Genomic DNA, 19,218 nt, shown 5'->3' with positions numbered 1-19,218 from the left:
TGATGAACCAGTTTATCTAAACTAGGCCTTTTAACTAGCTGAGTGCTCAAGTCGCTCAGTCGTGTCCAAGTAGCCCACCAGGCTCCTCTGTCCATGGGATTCTCCAAGCAACAATGCTGGAGTGGGTTGCCATTTCCTTTCCCAGTTAACTAGCCAAAGAGGGACCCAAACCCAAGAAAATGGTTCCATATATTGCCTACCAGCAGGACAATAGCAGTAATTGTCAGTCATCTCTAAGGGCTCTTAGGAAACTCTCTGAAATGCTTTGGTTTTATAATAATTCCAGTAAGAAAATCTCATTCTCTCTTGGTAAGCAGTTTGACTGTGGCTTCTGTTTTAATTGCTAATTCTTATAACGTCTCCCTGTAGCCCCTGGCTTCCTATAAACATCTCCTGCCGTAACATCCAGGTCCCCTTGACTCCGGCAGGCGGGCACTCTGTGACTGAGGCCCCGCCCCGTCCTGTCCTTCTGCATTGCCTGCCCTGTTTCCTGCTTCAGCCTCTTCGGTTATTCAGCACCTCTTCACTGCATTGTACCAGTTGCTAGAGGGCTTACGACAGCTGGTTGCAGAAGTGAGACCTTCATGCTTCAAGAGGAGCATGTAAGGGAAAACTTAATCCAAAAAAAAAAGAAAAGAAAAATTGCAATTGCAAAGCTGGGGAAAATATCATTGATTTTAAGCCTTTTTAAATGATCCTTTCTTATTTAGTGCCATTTCAGCACAAATAGAAACTGGGTTAAAAAAAATACTACGCAATTCACGTTTGTGTCATGAACATGTCATGTTAGTAGAATCTGTGGTTATATGAAAATAAAGATTTGAGTTAGTGTTAAAAATGTTTTGTTAGTGTGTTTAACTGCCAATTAACTGTGTGCCTGTGTGTTTTAAGTGAATGAAATAAGTCATTTTTTTTCATTATGTTTTGAACAGTGTGCTCACATTGTTCTTTGTGCTTTGGAGAGCTCAGGGTACCAAGTGTACTTTCTATACTTGCATTAGACATGCAAAAGGGGAAAAAGTGGAATAGAATCAATAATACAGAAGTGTTATTTATTATCAAATGATGCTGAAAACGATACCCGGTGCTTATAGAAATATATAACTATAGTTCTTTATAATTAATAGGGTTGTCTTATAATAGTTATTCATTAAATGTAGAGTACATTAATAAAGTGAGTCTACACTTTGTGATAAGGATAGAAAAATAATCCATAAAGCAAATTCATTATTTCCTAAGTAACAGCCTCAGAGCATGTGTGTGTGTGTGTGTGTATGCGTATTATGACTTGTATTGTTAACCTTTTGAAAGAGCTGGTCATCATAACCAGCCAGATAGGGTAAAAATGTTTTAAGTTGGCATTTTTCCTTGGTCAGTTCATGACAGGACAGCAGTCATCTGGCCAGAGCAACAAGTTAGCCATAGTATATGGCTGTACCTACAGCTTACATAGGCTTTATTTTGCTATCTCTGTGTCAATCCTTTTCTCATTTTTAGCATGTTGCTGTTACAGCAAAGTGTAAATATTTTCTTGCAGCGTTGTGCCTCTGTAGCACTTTTTAAAAAATGGTAAGATTAAAGTAGGAACACTTTTTTAAAAAAACAGCTTGAGATAAGCTTGAGATAAAGCAGCACTAAAATATGAGCTATTGTTATTACTCTTGACTGCATGACAACAGAATTACTTTCTCAACAGCTGGAGGGTCTAAGTTAATTGTGATTTATCCAATGGTGGATTTCAGCGCTTTCTGCTTTTTAAGGGGCTCTGTCTTGATTTGATTTCTCGCCAGTGTTCTGAGCCAGTCTGCATTTTGTAGTTCATTTGGCTCGATGTACAGAGTGGTGATGGGTGGGGCGGAGGGTGCTGCTTGTTTAATTCCCACCATAAAGCTGCCGCAGTGTCTGTACTGTGTACCTGTCTTACTGGTAAGAAAGACCAGTCATCTGATAACCCTGCCGTGACTGTGGTCGCAGGTTGACTTGAATAATGCTGAATTCCATCCTGTAACAAGTTGAGTTAGGAACCTCTTGGCAGTCTCAGTGAAAAGCCAGTGGCCAGTAATGGGACTTCTCAGCTGTGATTCTTAGAATGGGGAAGGACCATGCAGTTCCTCGGGACAGTACAAACAGCAGTTATAACAAGCAGCAGTTTTTTCCAAAACTTTCTGAGATCATCCTTTCGGGCATGCTCAGTTGTGTCTGACTTTTTGTGACCCCATGGACTATAATCCGCCAGGCTCCTCTGTCCAAGGAATGTTCCAGGCAAGAATACTGGAGTGGGTTGCCATTTCCTACTCCAGGGGATCTTCCCAACCCAGGGATCGAAGCTGCATCTCTTGCTTCTTCTGCATTGGCAGACAGATTCTTTTACCACTGAGCCATCTGGAAAGCCCTCTGATATCATGGACCAGTAAAATTTCCAAAAATAAAATTTGAGAGTATTTAGCAGAACTTTGTTTTATTTTGCTGAGTGCAAACATTAAAAAAATACCACTATCTTTATCATTTTATATAAAAAATTTTATTCACCAAAAAAGTATTAAGTACATAACCTTAGAATAAGCACTCTTTTAAACTGAATAAATTTAGCTTTATGAAAAAACGCTCATTACATTATTTATATTTTCCCATTTCACCAGAGAGTCATGGAAACTTGGACATGGACCAGCACAGGTTTGTAGCAGATTCTTGGAAATTTGTGTTCTGTGCATAATTTTACTAGCCATGCTGGGTGCACGCTGTATAAAGTAATTTTCAGTATTTGCCAAAGCAAGAATTATGTATTAAGTACTTATTGAATTTGTAAATCATGGTGATAAGCCTCATGTAAAAAAAAAAAGTTTTTTAATGAAAATTTCATATGACCCAGGGAATTTGCTCATTTAGCAGATGTGAAAAAATAATGAAATTAGCTTTGGACTAATTTTGGAATTAATTAGCTTTGGAATAAATACCAAAGATGCCATATTGTTGTTTGTTAAACATATAGATAATAATTGCTCTCATAAAAAGAAGAATTTCATTCTAAGGGAAGCAGAGAAGACCTGGCAGAAATTGCCAAGCTGCCAAGCACAGCCCAGTGCAGCATCCCTGCCTGGAACATTCCACACACAGAGGTCTCTGGCAGGCTATGGTCCATGGAGTCCAAAGAGTCAGACACAAATGAACAACTGAGCACGCGGGCACACACACGCGCACACACACACGGTCCATGGATTCCAAAGATTCAGACACAAACAACTGAGCGTGCACGCACACACACACACACACACACACGGTCCATGGAGTCTCAGAGAGTCAGACACAAATGAACAACTGAGCGTGCATGCACACACGCACACACACACACACACGGTCCATGGAGTCCAAAGAGTCAGACAGGAACAACTGAGCGTGCGCGCGCGCACACACACACACACACACACACACACACACACACGGTCCATGGAGTTGCAGAGAGTCAGACACGAACAACTGAGCGTTCACGCGCGCACACACACACACGGTCCATGGAGTCACAGAGTCAGTCACAAATGAACAACTGTTCACGCGCGTGCACACGCACGCACACAGTCCATGGAGTCGCAAAGAGTCAGACAGAAATGAACAACTGAGCGCGCGTGCACACACACACACACGCACACACACACACACACAACTGCATCCCATTCTCCTTTCACATGTGAACAAAGCCTCAGAATTGTTGAAGATGGCATTGTGGTTGGATAACAAGCTACATTTCCCATCCTTCTCAGCCTTCCTTAAACTGGGGGGATTATTATGTAATTTCAGTCTGTGAAATGTAGTTAGATTTTACCGGGGGCTTGACTTACCTGACGCATGTCCTTCTGCCCTGCAGCCTTCTGCCTGTTCCTGCTGGGAAGGCGCGTGCAGTACTGGATATGCCATCAACCATTTAGTAGGTGTGATACAGCTAAGATAGAGTCGCGACAACGATAACTTGGTATAGCTGTATTTAGCTGTTGAAGCAGCAATAGCAACCTTCTCATTGTTTGAGAAAAGATAAAACATATCATTTGTTTAATCTTCTGTTTTGGTAGAGTGTCATGAATAAAACATGGTTGTAAAGACGTAAGTTGTGTTTAGAGATGTATACCGGTCACATTGCCCATGGCCTGAGCCACAGGGGCCTGCAGCTAACCACTTGCCATCCACAGTCCTCAGTTATCCATCTGAAACATAGGAATAGATCATTGTTTTCTAAGATCTTTTCGACTTGAAAATGCCATGATTCTAATTAATCCAATTGGTTGGGGATAAGTAGATCAGAATGTAAGAGGCAGTAGGTCTTGCCCCCTTCTGAAAATCTAATCAAACCTCTCCTTCACTTAGAACTTTCTGGTGGTTCCCCATTGTCACCAGGATAAACAAAGTCTTGGCGTGGCACGCAAGGCCCTTTGTGATCGGGCTCTAATAGCGTGTCCTGCCTCATGTCTCTCTGTTACATTTCATCCACTTTCTCCTCTTTTCCCTCTTGCCCATCACCCCAACCCTTTCCCTTTCCTCTGACCAATTTTCCAGCCCTGTTGAACTGTGTGTAACCGCTTGGTCTGGCCATGTTCCCTCTCATCTCCTGGTCTTTAGACTTGCTATTCTCTCTTCCTATAATATTTTTTTTCCATACGCCTCTCCCGTGAGTGACTAAGTCCTACTTAGTCTTAAGGTTTGGATATTCAGCTCACCTTTCCCTTCTTATATCCCTAAGATCAGATTAGGTGCCCCTGTTAAGTTCTGTCTTGATACCTTGAACTTATAAATATTTTAACACTCTTTGTAATATATTCAGATTGCCTGTTTGCTCACCTGAATTAGAATGAATTTCCTTGGAAAAAACTGAGTCTTGTTCTCTTTTGTCTCCCCAGCACTTAGTACACTGTAGCAATACTCTGTAAATAGTTCTTACAGGAATCTTGGGATGGAAGGGTTGGGACCAAATTGTGAAAAGTCTTGAATGAATATCAGTTTGTTAAACTTCTTTTTTTTTTAATTTAATTTTATTTAACTTTACAATATTGTATTGGTTTTGCCATATATCAAAATGAATCTGCCACAGGTATACATGTGTTCCCCATCCTGAACCCTCCTCCCTCCTCCCTCCCCATACCATCCCTCTGGGTCATCCCAGTGCACCAGCCCCAAGCATCCAGTATCGTGCATCGAACCTGGACTGGCGACTCGTTTCATATATGATATTATACATATTTCAATGCCATTCTCCCAAACTTCTTAATGCTGCCGCTGGGAAAGCCTTTTACAAAAGACTCAGTCATAGTGGCAGATGGTGGCATCCTTCTCCACCTTGCTTACTCAGTGAGGTAATGTTCCTTGACTGTAGAACAGTGGGACACTTATGTAAAACAAGTTAATGTATGCTTTTGTACAAAATTAGATTCCATCTTGTACAGATTAAAATACAACCTTTATTGGGTACCAGAGATTTTAGAAAAGTTCTGAGAGATAAACTTAAAATTCATAAAGTTCTGCCACAAGCTTTTTTTTTTTTTCTGTCAATAGAGAAAGTACTATCATTGTCTAAATTTTAACTTTTTTATCACCTTGGTCCATATTGCATAGCACCTAAATCATATGGAGTCATAAGTTAGATAAACTTTAAATTACAGAATACAAGTTGAAAAGGAATAAATGTACCTTTCCCTCATTATTATTATCATATAAACCATTAAAAAAAATCTGTTTCTTTAGTATCAACAGAAAGAATATATGATACAGAAATTTGAATTCTGAGATATCTTCAGAACATAAGTATCAGTATTGCTGGTAACATTCAAGTTCTAAGCATGTTATTAATCAACAAGGCTAGAAATCAGAAGGTTTAACTTAGATATCCTCTTTATCTCCTCATATTTACATGTTTTGTTGGAAATAACTTGTCAGAGACAGATGTGGAATATTAACATCTGCATGTCTTTAGAATTCCGAAACAGATCATTGGGAAAAAAAAAAAAAAGACACTTAATAGTAGATTTAAAATTTGTGTGTTAAATAGGTCATTTTCCTCTCTGCTTCTCTTGATGCTTCCCCAGGTGGTAAAAACTGCCCTGCCAGAGCTGTTGGGGCCTTTGCTTTGTGTTGTTGTCAGTCACTAAGTTTTGTCCAACTCTTTGTGACCCCGTGGACTGTAGCCCACCAAGCTCCTCCGTCCATGGGATTCTCCAGGCAAGAATACTGGAGTGGGTTGCCATTTCCTTCTCCAGGGGATCTTCCCGACCCAGGGATCGAACCTGTGTCTCCTGCATTGGCAGGTGGACTCTTTACCGTGAAGCCGAAAGGGAAGCCATCCTTCTATCTACCCCCATTTCAATTCATTCTCATTTAACAATTGGCTATAACATAAAAGTAAGCAAATGCTTTTATTTGTTGAGTGCAGTAAATTTCATATGCTGTGTTCTTAATTTTGAAAACAGACAAGTTCAACCTGTTATTCAGAATGAGCCCTGATTGCCCTTCATGGAACACATGCCGATGTAGCCCTTGGCAGTACACTGTGTATGTTTTTAATTCATTTAACACTCTGGCCCTTTGCAATAGCTATTATCATCCCCATTTTACAAATAAGGAAACTGAGGTTCACTGAGTATCTTCCTAAGCCTAACCCTCTAGTAAGTTATCAAACTGATTAATACTCTGTTGAATCTGAAAACTCTGTTCCCGTTAACCAGTATGCCATACAGTGATATGATTATAAACTGTTTTGTTTCTTCCCGTCAAAAACAAATACAAAAACTTCGTCTAAGTTGCGGTTTGTTCTTTCCATCACTGGTGCTTTTTTTGTTTTTAATGTCAAAATGCATTTCAAAGTAGATGAGCTTTTGCAGCTTAAACACCATCAGCTTTACATATACAAATGGTTAGCTTGATCTTCAACATAAAGGAATACGTATTGACTAAAATCCAAATCATGTCTTCAGATTTAGAAGTAATATTAAGCTATTTTTAAAAGATGTGTAAGAAACTTATATAAAGAATTGACCGTGTGCTTGACATCATCTGCTATCAGCACATGGGAATGTAGAGGCACATATGTGCTTGGCCTGGGTTAGGGAGAGACTTTTAAAAGCTACACATTCTACCTTCTCCATTTCTCAGTCCTGGTGATAATCATTGCCTGTGATGAGGCATGTTACTGATGAAGCACCATATATAATCTCTGTTAGATGTAGTAGAAAGATGAAGAAATACCATCTTACATTATTTGAAACCATCTCTATTTTACAGAATGTTGAGTAGGGAGAAAACTGTTTGGAAGTTTAGAGTCACTGATATGTTTTGAAATTATATGTACTTATTTATATATAGTTATTATATAATTACAACACTTTAGAATTTAGTAGAAAATGTTGTCACTTAACATCTCTTTAAAGAGATAAAGATACTCTCTTTAAAGTACATGGCTAAACAAACTGTAAACTTGAGATGTTTTATAGTCTTACTATTCAAAACTCCTTCTCAATTAAAAAAGGTAAATCCAAAGTGGTTTATATTTTGAAAATATAGTTCAAAGAGAACATCACAAAGAAAGTTACTTTATCGCTCTGTCTTTTGCTTTGTAATTTTAGGTAAGGCCCTGACATTTCTTCTGCTGCAGCCGCCAAGCCCTAAGCTTCCTCCACACAGTACCATCCGCAGAACAGCCATTGATCTGATTGGACGTGGTTTCACGGTCTGGGAGCCTTACATGGATGTGTCTGCTGTCCTTATGGGGCTTCTTGAACTTTGTGCTGATGCCGAGAAACAACTTGCCAAGTACGTGCTCCATTTTCAGTTCATTTGGCTTCTGTTGGTTTTGTTTGGTTTTAGCAGAGGTCAATGATTATAATTTTTTTTTATAATTTTTAAATTTATAAAAATAATTTGGGGGGGAATTTTTAAAATGCCAAAAAATAGACCAGTATCTCAATATATGAAATTTTGGAAGTAGACAATTAAAGGGAGATATGTTTCTGTCATTTTAATACAATTGAGATTTAGCTGTAAGCCAATGAATGATTTATCTGTGACATAGGTTTAAATTTATTTTTATTGCACTTTGAGATATTATCAGCTAATAATAGTATAAACATATCATATATGGAAAATAATACATATGGTTCCTCAAAATGATGTACGGATACAAAACATGGCCCAGTTGTTGGGGCCCTTTGCCCTCACGTTAATTTTTAAACCTACTTTACCGAGGTTTCATCTGCACACAGTCGACGATCAGCCCTCGGGGGCTGCAGTGGTCCAGGGAAGCAGGGACGAGAGCAGTGGAAAAGGAACAGGAGCTGAGGCAGTGCCTAAAATGCAACTGAGGCCGGTGCCAGAAGTTAGTATTGACTTGAGAACCCAGCCTCCTGACTCCCAGAGGAAGTCTTTCTTGTTTTGTGTTGATGGTGTAAGTCACATAGAATATGAGACTGACCACTGAGTCCCTCTCAGAGGACACCATTCAGTGACGTTGACTGCACTGACAGTTATGCCGTCACGAGCACTCCCTGGTTCGCAGGTGTGGTCACCCCGATGGAGACTCCACGTCCATGGAGAAGTCACTTCTCGTTCTCTCCTCCCAGCGGCCCTGACAATCTTCCGTCTCTGTGAAGTTGTGTGTTGTGGCCGTTTCACATAGATGGAGTTATATAGTATGTGGTCTTTTGTGTCTGACTCCTTTCACTTAGCATAATGATTCCAAGGTCTGTTCCGTTCACGTTGCAGCCTCTTTTCAGTGCTTCGTTTCTTTGTATGGTCGAGCGACATTCCATTCTGTTGATTTACGGCATTTTATTTCTCTGTCCATTGATGGTCATTTGGGTTGTTTCTGCTCTATTCCACTGTTGTGAACAGAGCTGCTATGAAAATTCAAATTCATGTAGATGTATTTGTGTGAACAGCTACTTTCATTTCTCTTAAGTAGAGACCTCAAAGTGGCATTGCGGGGTCACATGATAATTCTGGGTGTAACCTACTAAGATGAGTCACCAAGCTGCTCTCCACAGCGCCTACACAGCTTTCTATGTGTACTACCAGCGCGCAAGAGTCATCTTCTCTACATCCTCACCACCACCTGTCTTCTGTTTTTGCTGTTGCTTTCCGAGCATAGTCATCCTAGTGCAAGTGAAGCCTAGTGGTGGGAATGCTTGCCTCCGCATCTGCCTCGCGATGCCTTTCTCAGTGTACAGGCGGATCTTGTTTTATTGTGCATAGCTTCACTGTGTTCTGCAGATACTGGGTTTTTGTGTTGTTGTTTTTCTTTTTACAACTCAAATGTTTGTGCTGACCCTGCATCAAGGAAGTCTTTTGGCACCATTTTTCCAACAGCATTTCATCATTCATGACTCTACGTCTTGTTTTGGTAATTCTAGCAGTATTTCACACTTTTTTTTTATTATTGTATTTGTTATTGTTATCTGAAGTCAGTAATCTTTGATGTTATTTTTGTAACTAGTGTGACCTTTTTAGCAATAATGTATTTTTAAATTAAGGGATATACATGTTAAGAAATACTTAATAATATTGCGTCCTTAATAGCCTACAGTATAGTATAAACATACTTTTTATATGCTTGCTGAGAAGCTAAAAAATTCACGTGATTCACTTTATTGTGATACTCGCTTTACTGCGATGCTCTGGAATTGAACCTACAATATCTTCTGGGTCTGCTTGTTACTGTTATCACCTCTTTTGATTTTTTTTCAGTGAACAACATTTCATTCTTATCATTATTAACCTTTAAAAAAAGCTAGAGTTCTCCACCCTTTTCTCCATGGCTGCTTCTCTCATATCCATGCTCTGGGCCTGTCTCTCTGCTGGCTGCTCTGTGCTCAGAAGTGGACAGCAGAGCAGCAGCTGAAGGCTCAACTGGGATGCCGTGACTTTGTCCTCAGGCTGGGCATCCCCGTATCAAAGTCCCAAGATTGCTGAGTAGGGGAAGGGAATTCATTTCAAACCTAAGCAGCTGCCCTCCCTGGTCACATCCTGTCCTACCGCCACGCTTCCTAAGCCTCACCTCTGAGTCTCCTCGCTCAGCGCCCTTCATCAATTTATTTCACCTCTCACCTCAGTTCCATCTACAAGCTGGGCTAATTAAACACCTGCATCATAAGACTGATGGGAGGTGAGTTCGTATTTGTCAAGTGCTTAGGAGAGCACTTAGCACATATTAAGAGACTGGATGGATGTTGCCATCTGATGTTGGGCGGGGGGTGTGGATGGTGATGCCGTTGTCATTGTCCTGGTGTTCAACAGCTGAAGAGACACCCATTTTTAGAATGATCACTTCCGCATAAGGGCAACCATGATAATTTCTGAACACAGGAGGCCTGAACGTTCTTGATTGACTTTAAGGAGTAGGAGGGACAATGAGCCCCTGAGTTGGCAGTAGTCGTAAGAGGCAGCTGGCCTTTGTGCAAAGCCCGACATGTATTTTCAATCTTTTATCCTCCCCTTGGCCGCAGCTGTGGTTGACACCTTCACAGAGTCAACAGAATGGCTGCTGTTACCTCAGCTCTCCTGGTTACCTTGCTGCTGCTGCTGCTGCTGCTAAGTCGCTTCTGTCATGTCCGACTGTGCGACCCCATAGACGACAGCCCACCAGGCTCCCCCGTCCCTGGGATTCTCCAGGCAAGAACACTGGAGTGGGTTGCCATTTCCTTCTCCAATGCAGGAAAGTGAAAAGTGAAAGTGAAGTCGCTCAGTCGTGTCTGACTTTTCGAGACCCCATGGACTGCAGCCTACCAGGCTCCTCCGTCCATGGGATTTTCCAGGCAAGAGTACTAGAGTGGGGTGCCATTGCCTTCTCCGCCTGTTTACCTTGAGAAGCCTTTAATAGTTTTGATTGTCCAGAATTTGCTTCAACAGAATTTTATAGCCTATTTTCAAATCTGGTCCAAACACAATTTCAATAATTATGCAGTCTTGTGTTGTTGCCTGGGAGAAGTGATAGGTTTTCATTTTAGGCTAACCATTTAATATTTTATTTTGTGTTTAAATAAATTCACACAAAGCTTATATCAGCAAACATAAAGATGTGCTGTGCTTTATCTACATGGAGTATGTCTACAGACACCAATGCTTGGGTTCTAAGTAGGTAATTTAAATCTTGCTTTTACATCCTTTTCTGTTATGAAGGTTAGTATAACTCTCTCCACACAGCTCTGAATAAATGAACGTATCAGCATGTAGCCTTGAGGAGTCCAATGTAATTTTCATCGTGATAAATTGCATAATAAGCAAGAAAATGTTTGCTTATTAATCTATAACAAGATTTAGATTGAAAATGGCCTGTTCCATCCCCGACACCCTTGGTACAGGCTGCAGAAGGACTGAGATGCAGCGAAGCAGAGCAGCGAGGGTGACTGGGCACCTTCTCCCGGTGCCCATGGGCCACCCCTCCTGTGCCTGGCTAACTGCATGCACGATAACAGCGCCCAGCCGCCTCACTCCTGACTGTGATCTTAAGCTTGCTTTATGAAGAAGCCTTTATGTTAGGCTTCTCTTTTTAAAAAGAAAAAAAAAAAAATGCAAGAGTGCTTCCCTCTTTATTCCAATTCTTGTGAGTGTATGGAGGAGCTTCTGGGCAGGGCAGCTCGCTCAGGCTGCTACCGACTTCTGAAGGACACCCGTGAGGGGAGAGTTTCTGTCCTTCCCTCAGTCCCCTGCATCAACATCCTGTGTCAGGGAGGACTCCTGAGAGGGCTTCTGAAAAGCCACATATGGCTCAAGACGAGTAGAGCATTCTCCCAGAATTAAGGTTTTTAATTTCAAAATAGGACTTTAAAATCTTACCTCTTTGGAATCAAAATAAAGCCAGCTGTTTTCAAACATTTTGCCAAATTTTAAACTGTGTTTATTAACTAAGCAAGCATCTATGGAAGGGACAGTGTTAGGTGCCATATGTAGTGACAAAGTAACAGGAGACCAAGATCCTTGAGGGCCCTTGCAGTCTTACAAGAAAGAGAAGATCTTACAGGAAGGAGGAGAGTAAATGGTATGGACATTCAGAGCGTGGCTGATAAATTATAGAGGGGCACCCAGACAGCACCCAAAGAAGAGTGTCAGTTGAATCTTCATTCAGTGATTGTGAAGAGGACGGGACAGACGGGAAGGCACAGGTGTGCTCCAGGGAGGCTGACGAGCAGCTCCACACGCAGGAAAGTGAAAGGAAGCATTCTTTTTTAGCTAATTTTATTCATTAATTTCTCACAGAACTTAAACCCTGGGATGCCCCCATCAAAATCTTGAACATAATTGCCTTCCTCGTCATCTCTAGGGAATAGAATTGGGGTCAAAGAGAGGATTAGTTTTACCTTTTTCTATATTAAAAGACTGTAAAAATGATTACAAAAGATAATGAAATGACTCTCAGAGAGGTGCTTTCTCTTGTCCTCAGTAACACTGTGGTCAGTGGAAAAGGTGAGGTTCAAACCCAGTCTCACTGATAACCAAAAGCCACGCTCCCACCACTGTGTCATCTACATCTGAAATTGTACACCCAGAGAAGTAAAGACCACTGGAGCACTCAGCTTAAAACCGCCGTAAAACTACCTATGAAAAGGAACTTGGGCTTCTCCGGTGGCACGATAGTAAAGAATCTGCCTGCCAGTGCAGAAGACGTGGGTTTGATTCCTGAGTCAGGAAGATCCCCTGGAGAGGGAAATGGCAATCCACTCCAGTATTCTTGCCTGGGACATCCATGGGCAGAGGAGCCTCATGGGCTACAGCCCATGGGGTTGCAAAAGAGTTGGAGACAACTCAGCAACTCAACAACAACATGAAAAGGACTTATAAGGGATCAACTCAGAGTTTTCAGATTTCAAAAATCATTTGCATCAAGAATTTTGTGCCTTCTGAAAATTAAAAGCGAAAGTCGCTCAGTCATGTCTAACTCTTTGTGATCCCATGGAATTCTCCAGGCTAGAATACTGGAGTGGGTAGCCTTTCCCTTCTCCAGGGGATCTTCCCAAAACAGGGATCAAACCCAGGTCTCCTGCATTACAGGCAGATTCTTTACCAGCTGAGCCACCAGGGAAGCCCAAGAATACTGGACTGGGTAGCCTATCCCTTCTCCAGTGGATCCATTTAAATATCAGTAAGCTTTTTGACTGTTTGGGCGTTGTATTATGTGTTTATTCTTATGTATTCAAACACCTGTTATATGATTTGCATTGTCATTTACAATAAGCATTTAATGAAGTCCTAGAATTTTAGAAACATAACTCTGCTTCAGCAGCATGCAGTCTGTTGCCCTTAGTATTTATTAAGTAAAAGTAAGTTGTAGAAATTAAACAACTTACCTGAGGTTACACCAGTCCTCTGAGGTCTAAGGCCATCACTTAGGTCTCCTAGTTCTCATTTTACTGCTCCCGTACCACATGATTATGTCAGCCTTGGTTTAATGAGTGATCCACAGGTAGAATCTTACGAGAGGAATTTCTAAAATTAATAATTACGGGCTTCTTATTCATGATGAACTGTTTAACTGAACATGGAAGCTGCACCTCATTGAAATCATACGTTGCCCCATCCCTTGCTAACTCTGAAAAAATAGAAACATACACAGTATTATCTTTTTTATAAATCCATGATTATTTAGATCAACATGGTCATGAACATATGGATAAAATGTTAGAAACAGTAGAAAATACTACCTTTTTAGATAATAAAGTACAGAAGGATCCTTGGGCTCTTGTATGTGCTGCACTCTGTGATTCTGATTCCAGTTGTCCTGATTCATGTTGCCGACCTTTACTCTGAAGGACACCAGCGGACCAGGGCCAACCCTGCAGCTGAAAGTGCCAGACTCTCGCCTCGTACTGCTGTGATGGAGGGGTGTGGATAAACTCCACCAAGCCTGTTGCTTTTCTGTAACATTTACAGTTGCCAGACTTTGAGAAAGAAACATACAATCACTGGAAACCACACATGCTTGGATAGCATAGACAAGTGCTTTATGTTAGAATGATTCTTTTTGAATGATATGAAATAGAGTTGGAGAAAAAGAATTGACATTTTAACTTCAAATCTTGAGCATGTTTTTTAGATTTGAGAGCCAGAGAGTAAAGAACACATCATACAAACAGGTGCTTTAAGCTTCCATATTCGAATTATTTTTCCTATTCACATGACATTTATTTCTAATAGAAAGTTTGTAATTAGAGGAAACCACTTATCTAAATCTGCCTGCAATGCGGGAGACCTGGGTTCAAACCCTGGGTTGGAAAGATCTCCTGGAGAAGGGAATGGCAACTCACTCCAGTACTCTTGCCTGGAGAATCCCATGGACAGAGGAGCCTGGTGGGCTACAGTGCATACGATCACAAAGAGTTGGACATGACTGAGTGACGCTCTCTCTCACACACACGCATATACCCACACTTATCTAAATCATGTTGGCATAGATTTTAATCATTGTAAATGTATACATCATATAGGAAGTATGTCTAAAATATAAGTACTTGTTGGAGGAATTACTACCTTTGAGTTTAGGAAATTAGTGCCACCTGTGACTTACCAGATTCCAGTCCCACATGACAAAGAGGAGTTGCTGACTTCTTGCTACATTTAGGACAATTGTTAATACACCTGTTTTACCAGGAATAGGTAGGAAGGAATTCCCAGATGATCTGTAATTATGCCTTTACAAAATAATTTTAGTCTTTATTTTAGAGGGGGAGCATTTTCAGTCCCTGCTGCTGTTCATCTTAGGTCACTCAGGCTGCCATAACGAAGCATGTAGATTGGGTTACTTAAACAGCAGACACGTAGTTTTCAAAGTCCTGGAGGCTGGGAGATTCAAGATCAGGATGCTATGAAGACCTCTTTCTGAGGTCCCTTCTCTTGGCTTCTAGGCGCTGCCATCTTGCTGTGTCCTAACATGACTTCTTTGTGGCCAGGATTGGAAGAGAGAGACAGAGCAAGCTCTCCTGTGTCTCTCCTGAGGGCACTAATCTCATCACAAGGGCCCCACCCTCATGGCCTTATCTAATTATCTCCTTAGAGGCCCAGCTCCATATACTATCATCTTGAGTCCTGAGGCATCAACATATGAATTTTAGGGAAACACAAGCTTTCGGTCCGTAACTGTCTTGACTGTGATTTGCAGGTTATTCTATGAAAGTTTAAGTGTTTTTCCCCCTGGAACATTCCCCTATAGCATTCCTTAATTTGATAGATGGGGAAGTCTGACGACTGTAAGAAGTGCCATTTAACTGAAGTGGTCTTACATGTAACTTTTAAAAAGCGTTTACCTCCATGGGGTAAGGATTAGAACAGGATTAATGAGCAGTCAGGTAAGGAATGTGCTTGGCCTGAGTGGACTCTTTTTCTGTTCATGGTTTTTATCTATAATATCTATCATCTCTGGTATTTCGTATTGGATATATATTCTGAAATGCTGAGTAAAACGGAGTGTGGCATATCATATTTTTCAGAATAAAGACTGAAACCAAGACCCATCCTATAAACCTATATAACAAATGATCTGCATAACAGCCAGATGAGCTGGATCAGGCGAAAAGATGAAGTTCTGTGTTTATACAGATTCCAGAATAAGACAGACACTCCCTTTCATTTCAAGCCTCTGATAGTATGATCCTTCCTTGTTCAGTTAGAATCTCACATTATAATATATCACACACCCAGCACACTTTTGACTTTCAAGATAACTACATGCAGAATTAGACTTTGTCTGTTGGGACTACCAGATCAATTACTTTGACTTCATTGCCTGGTCAATTCAGTCAAATAACTGGCTTAAGTGATTTTTTTTTTCCTGCTGAATACCAGGTAACTTCATTTAGTGCATAGCTATTGAGCTACTACTACGACCAAGGGCTGTACTAGGTACACAGTGGAGGGAAAAGGGGATACACAGGATTCGAAGGCATGGTCCCAGTCTGTGTATTGGCTCACAATACAAAACTAATTCAGAATGAGAGTCAGTGCTCAGGACCCAGAATAAACAGGTTTTGTCGTTGGTTGTTTTGTTTCAGTCGACGTCACTGAGTGCTCTAGCAATTGCGGAATACCACATGGGCTTCCACAGAGTTGAACAGAGCGGAGGGAGGAGAGTATGCCAGTGGGGAAAGGGGGTGGTGGAGAAGCATTCGCAAAATACTGCGATTGAAAAGGAATGAGTTTCAGGGACCAGCTTTGAAATTAGTCTGGCCGTGGGAGCATGGGTGTGCAGATGACAGAGTGATAAATTAGCGAAACTAGATTATGGAGGGTCTGGAATCTCCAACTGAGGAGTTTAAGATTTTTCTAAGCACCCAGACCCACTGAAGTTTTTAAGCAGGTTAACCATGAAATAAAGCTGGTGCTCTGGGAAGATTACTCCAGCAGTGGTGCACTGAAGAGACTGTCGATGGGAAAGGCAAGGTTTCTCTTCTTCCCCTGTTGCCTGGGTGACTCCTTTCTGTTATCATGCTCACAACCCGCCCGCTTGTGCTCAGTGGATACTCTGAGGGTCACTGCAGAGCCCTGACCTCAGAGCAATAGCTGCGTCCCCATTCTGAGTTCCTGGCCTCAGACCGCCAGGCACTGAGGACAGGCATCCCTCAAATGCACACACCGGCATCTCTACCAACTGTTGGGTGGTCCAGCTTCCATGGAGTGCAGTGGCTAGCACTGTGATATGTCTTTGGTTAGCTTCGTTCCTTGTTACCCTATAACTTCTTTTCTTAACCTCATGCTTTACCACTTCGCTTCCTGTAAGAAGTTTGCCAATTTCCCCAAATTCACAAGGTCATTTGCTGAGCAGGAGGAAAGGTGGTGTATGACTAAGCCTTTCACTTGAAACCAGTGACCAGCAGGTTGATCTCGTTCTCTTTGTCTCTATTTCTCTGGTGAGAAGAAGCATCTTTTGCAACTGTAATATGTCAGATGCAGGACTAGACATTTTTGCATCTTGTTAGCTGATTCATTCTTCTCATCAACCTGGTGAAATCAATATTCTAATAGACCCATTTTCTAGACACTGTTCTGCTATTTGTAGACATTGTTCTGCTGTTTAGTACAGTCGCTCTCTATTACAACTTAATCTGCACACCAGTGGATATCCATGCATCCCATGTATTCATTGATACAGAATAACACAGAGCGAAGGTCCATGTCTTATGATATACCACTAGAAACCTCTCTCGGGGATGCAGTCTAGCCAGGTATCCTAAACTGCTGAATTTAGCCATGTTACCAGTCCATTCATCCAGTTAAGCGCAGTGTCGTCCAGCCACCCCCCATCTATTTTCTCCAGGGGTTGGCTGTCCTAAAAGATGTTACTCTGTTACCTCGACTCCTCACTGAACTTCCCTGGACCTAATTTCTGCTTTGTAAACTGCGGGTATCACCACCTTACAGGGATGTGCTGGGCAGATGCAGAAGGACCTGAGGTGGCACAGGGAAGCCCCGCCTCCACCTTCACTCCATGTCCAGTTCTTCTCCTTGCATGCCTCCCCAGTGGGGCCGGGCCACCCTGGAAACAGACACCCCTTCTCCCTGGCTGACTGCTAGGGGGTCTTTCCAGCTTCAAAATCCTGTGATTTCATTCAGTTCGAGAAAGCTGATTTAGGTTTGATTAGAATTAGTCAATTAACATACCACTGTGTCATCAGCACCCACTCATCCACATTGACGAAACATCCTAGAGTATGTGAAATCAGTTTGGCATTTGACGTTTTTAAAACAGCCTAATCGTGATCTGAACTTTGCAGTAATTTTGCAAGCAGTCTAGCCCGACACTACTCACATAGTGAACGTTCCTTTTCCTGAATTCTCAAATAGCAACATTCAGTCCAGAAGAGAAGCTGCCTTCCTGCGGAGCCCCCTTCTCTGTGCAGCTCCCGTGGGGTCCCCAGGGCCTCAGGGTCACCCGTGGGGGTGATGCGCCCCCAGCGGGTCCCTTCTGGTTATTGTTCAGTGTGTGTGTCTGTTCTCAGCTCACATCTGTCTTTTTTGTGGTAAGCATCAAAGGACAGCTCTCCCTTGTCCTCTGCTCTGAGTTTCTACTCTGTGTCTGCTCTAGGTTTGGAAAAAGTAGAGACAGGTACAATACCAGTCAAAGATTAAAGCGGTGTAACAGTTGCAACAAAATACGCAGAATATTCTATAATCAATTTGCTTTCTTTTAACAGTGATGGGAATGCCTATGTGATGCCTCTTTATTCTCAACCAAAAGTTAATATAATGATTCATTGATTAACTACAGAGATACTTATAAAGTTCTTACAGATTTTTAGTAACTGTAAGTCAGTTGACACATGAAGCACAAAAACTTATTTAATTGGAGCAGGACAGATCTTAATATAATTTCATGCAGATATTTAAATATCAATGTGATTTAACTAGAGAGAGAAGCTGTTAACGGATCTCTTGCTGAGTAACAAATACACCCTCTGTACAGTTGATGTGTGGATCACATACCACATTTTAATGAAAAGTCTTAATACTTTCCACAGTAATCTATATAAAGTATAATGGAAGCTTTAAAACAAAAATATTATTTTTTATGCTCTAGGAGTGGCAAAGAAATACATGACAGTACTATCCTATAAGGAGGTAGATTTATTTCATCATGCGCGTATTCTTGTATATAGCCTGGACTACGTACGTGTGTGTGTGTAATGCCATGTGTATGTTCTTTATAGAGAGAGAATAAGTGTCTGTCAATGCAATTTTTTGCAGCAATACTGAATAACTTTTGGCAGAACACGCTAATCAGTAACTTGATTCTGAGAGTGTTGACTCTGGGGTATACTAGCACATCTGAGGATATATTAATACAAACTAGAACACAATTCTGTCATTTTCAGCTCTTCTGATAATTTAATGGACAGGAGTGAGTTCTGCTTCCTCTCAGATATAGGCCTTAAATACAACCTTTTAACTTGCCCTTATAAGCCAACTATATTACCTTTAACTTTTTCAAGGAAAAAAAAAATTGAAAATGCCCTTCGCAATATTCTTTCTTCCCTGACTCAGAGCTCAGTGATATGTATGCAGTGCTAGTTCCTGATAATTTGTTAACAAGGCATCTTTAACATTTTGGACAGATGCACATACTGTTTTCAATCTTCACGGTTAATTATTCGATTTTGTATTTGATGCCAGAACACCCTGACTTCTAATCACCGCTCATTGTTGCAAGTCCATTATATTCTAACTGTTTGAGTGCTCCCATTGACCTTGAACTGACATTATAAGCTG

General features: G+C 41.2%; 1 protein-coding gene across 1 annotated transcript in view; it reads left to right on the top strand.

Moving 5' to 3' along the window:
• Positions 1–19,218, top strand: part of WDR7 (WD repeat domain 7) — a 353,677-nt gene that overhangs the window by 228,369 nt on the left and 106,090 nt on the right. Inside the window, exon 22 of the mRNA XM_010854831.1 lies at positions 7,599–7,785. Coding sequence (XP_010853133.1) covers positions 7,599–7,785 — 187 coding nt within the window. The remainder of the gene's footprint in view (positions 1–7,598; positions 7,786–19,218) is intronic.

The sequence above is a fragment of the Bison bison genome, unplaced genomic scaffold, assembly GCF_000754665.1.
Source record: "Bison bison bison isolate TAMUID 2011002044 unplaced genomic scaffold, Bison_UMD1.0 scf7180017864349, whole genome shotgun sequence".
NCBI lineage: Eukaryota > Metazoa > Chordata > Mammalia > Artiodactyla > Bovidae > Bison > Bison bison.
Note: the sequence above shows the minus strand (reverse complement) of the source record. Positions and strands in the feature narration are given on the sequence as shown.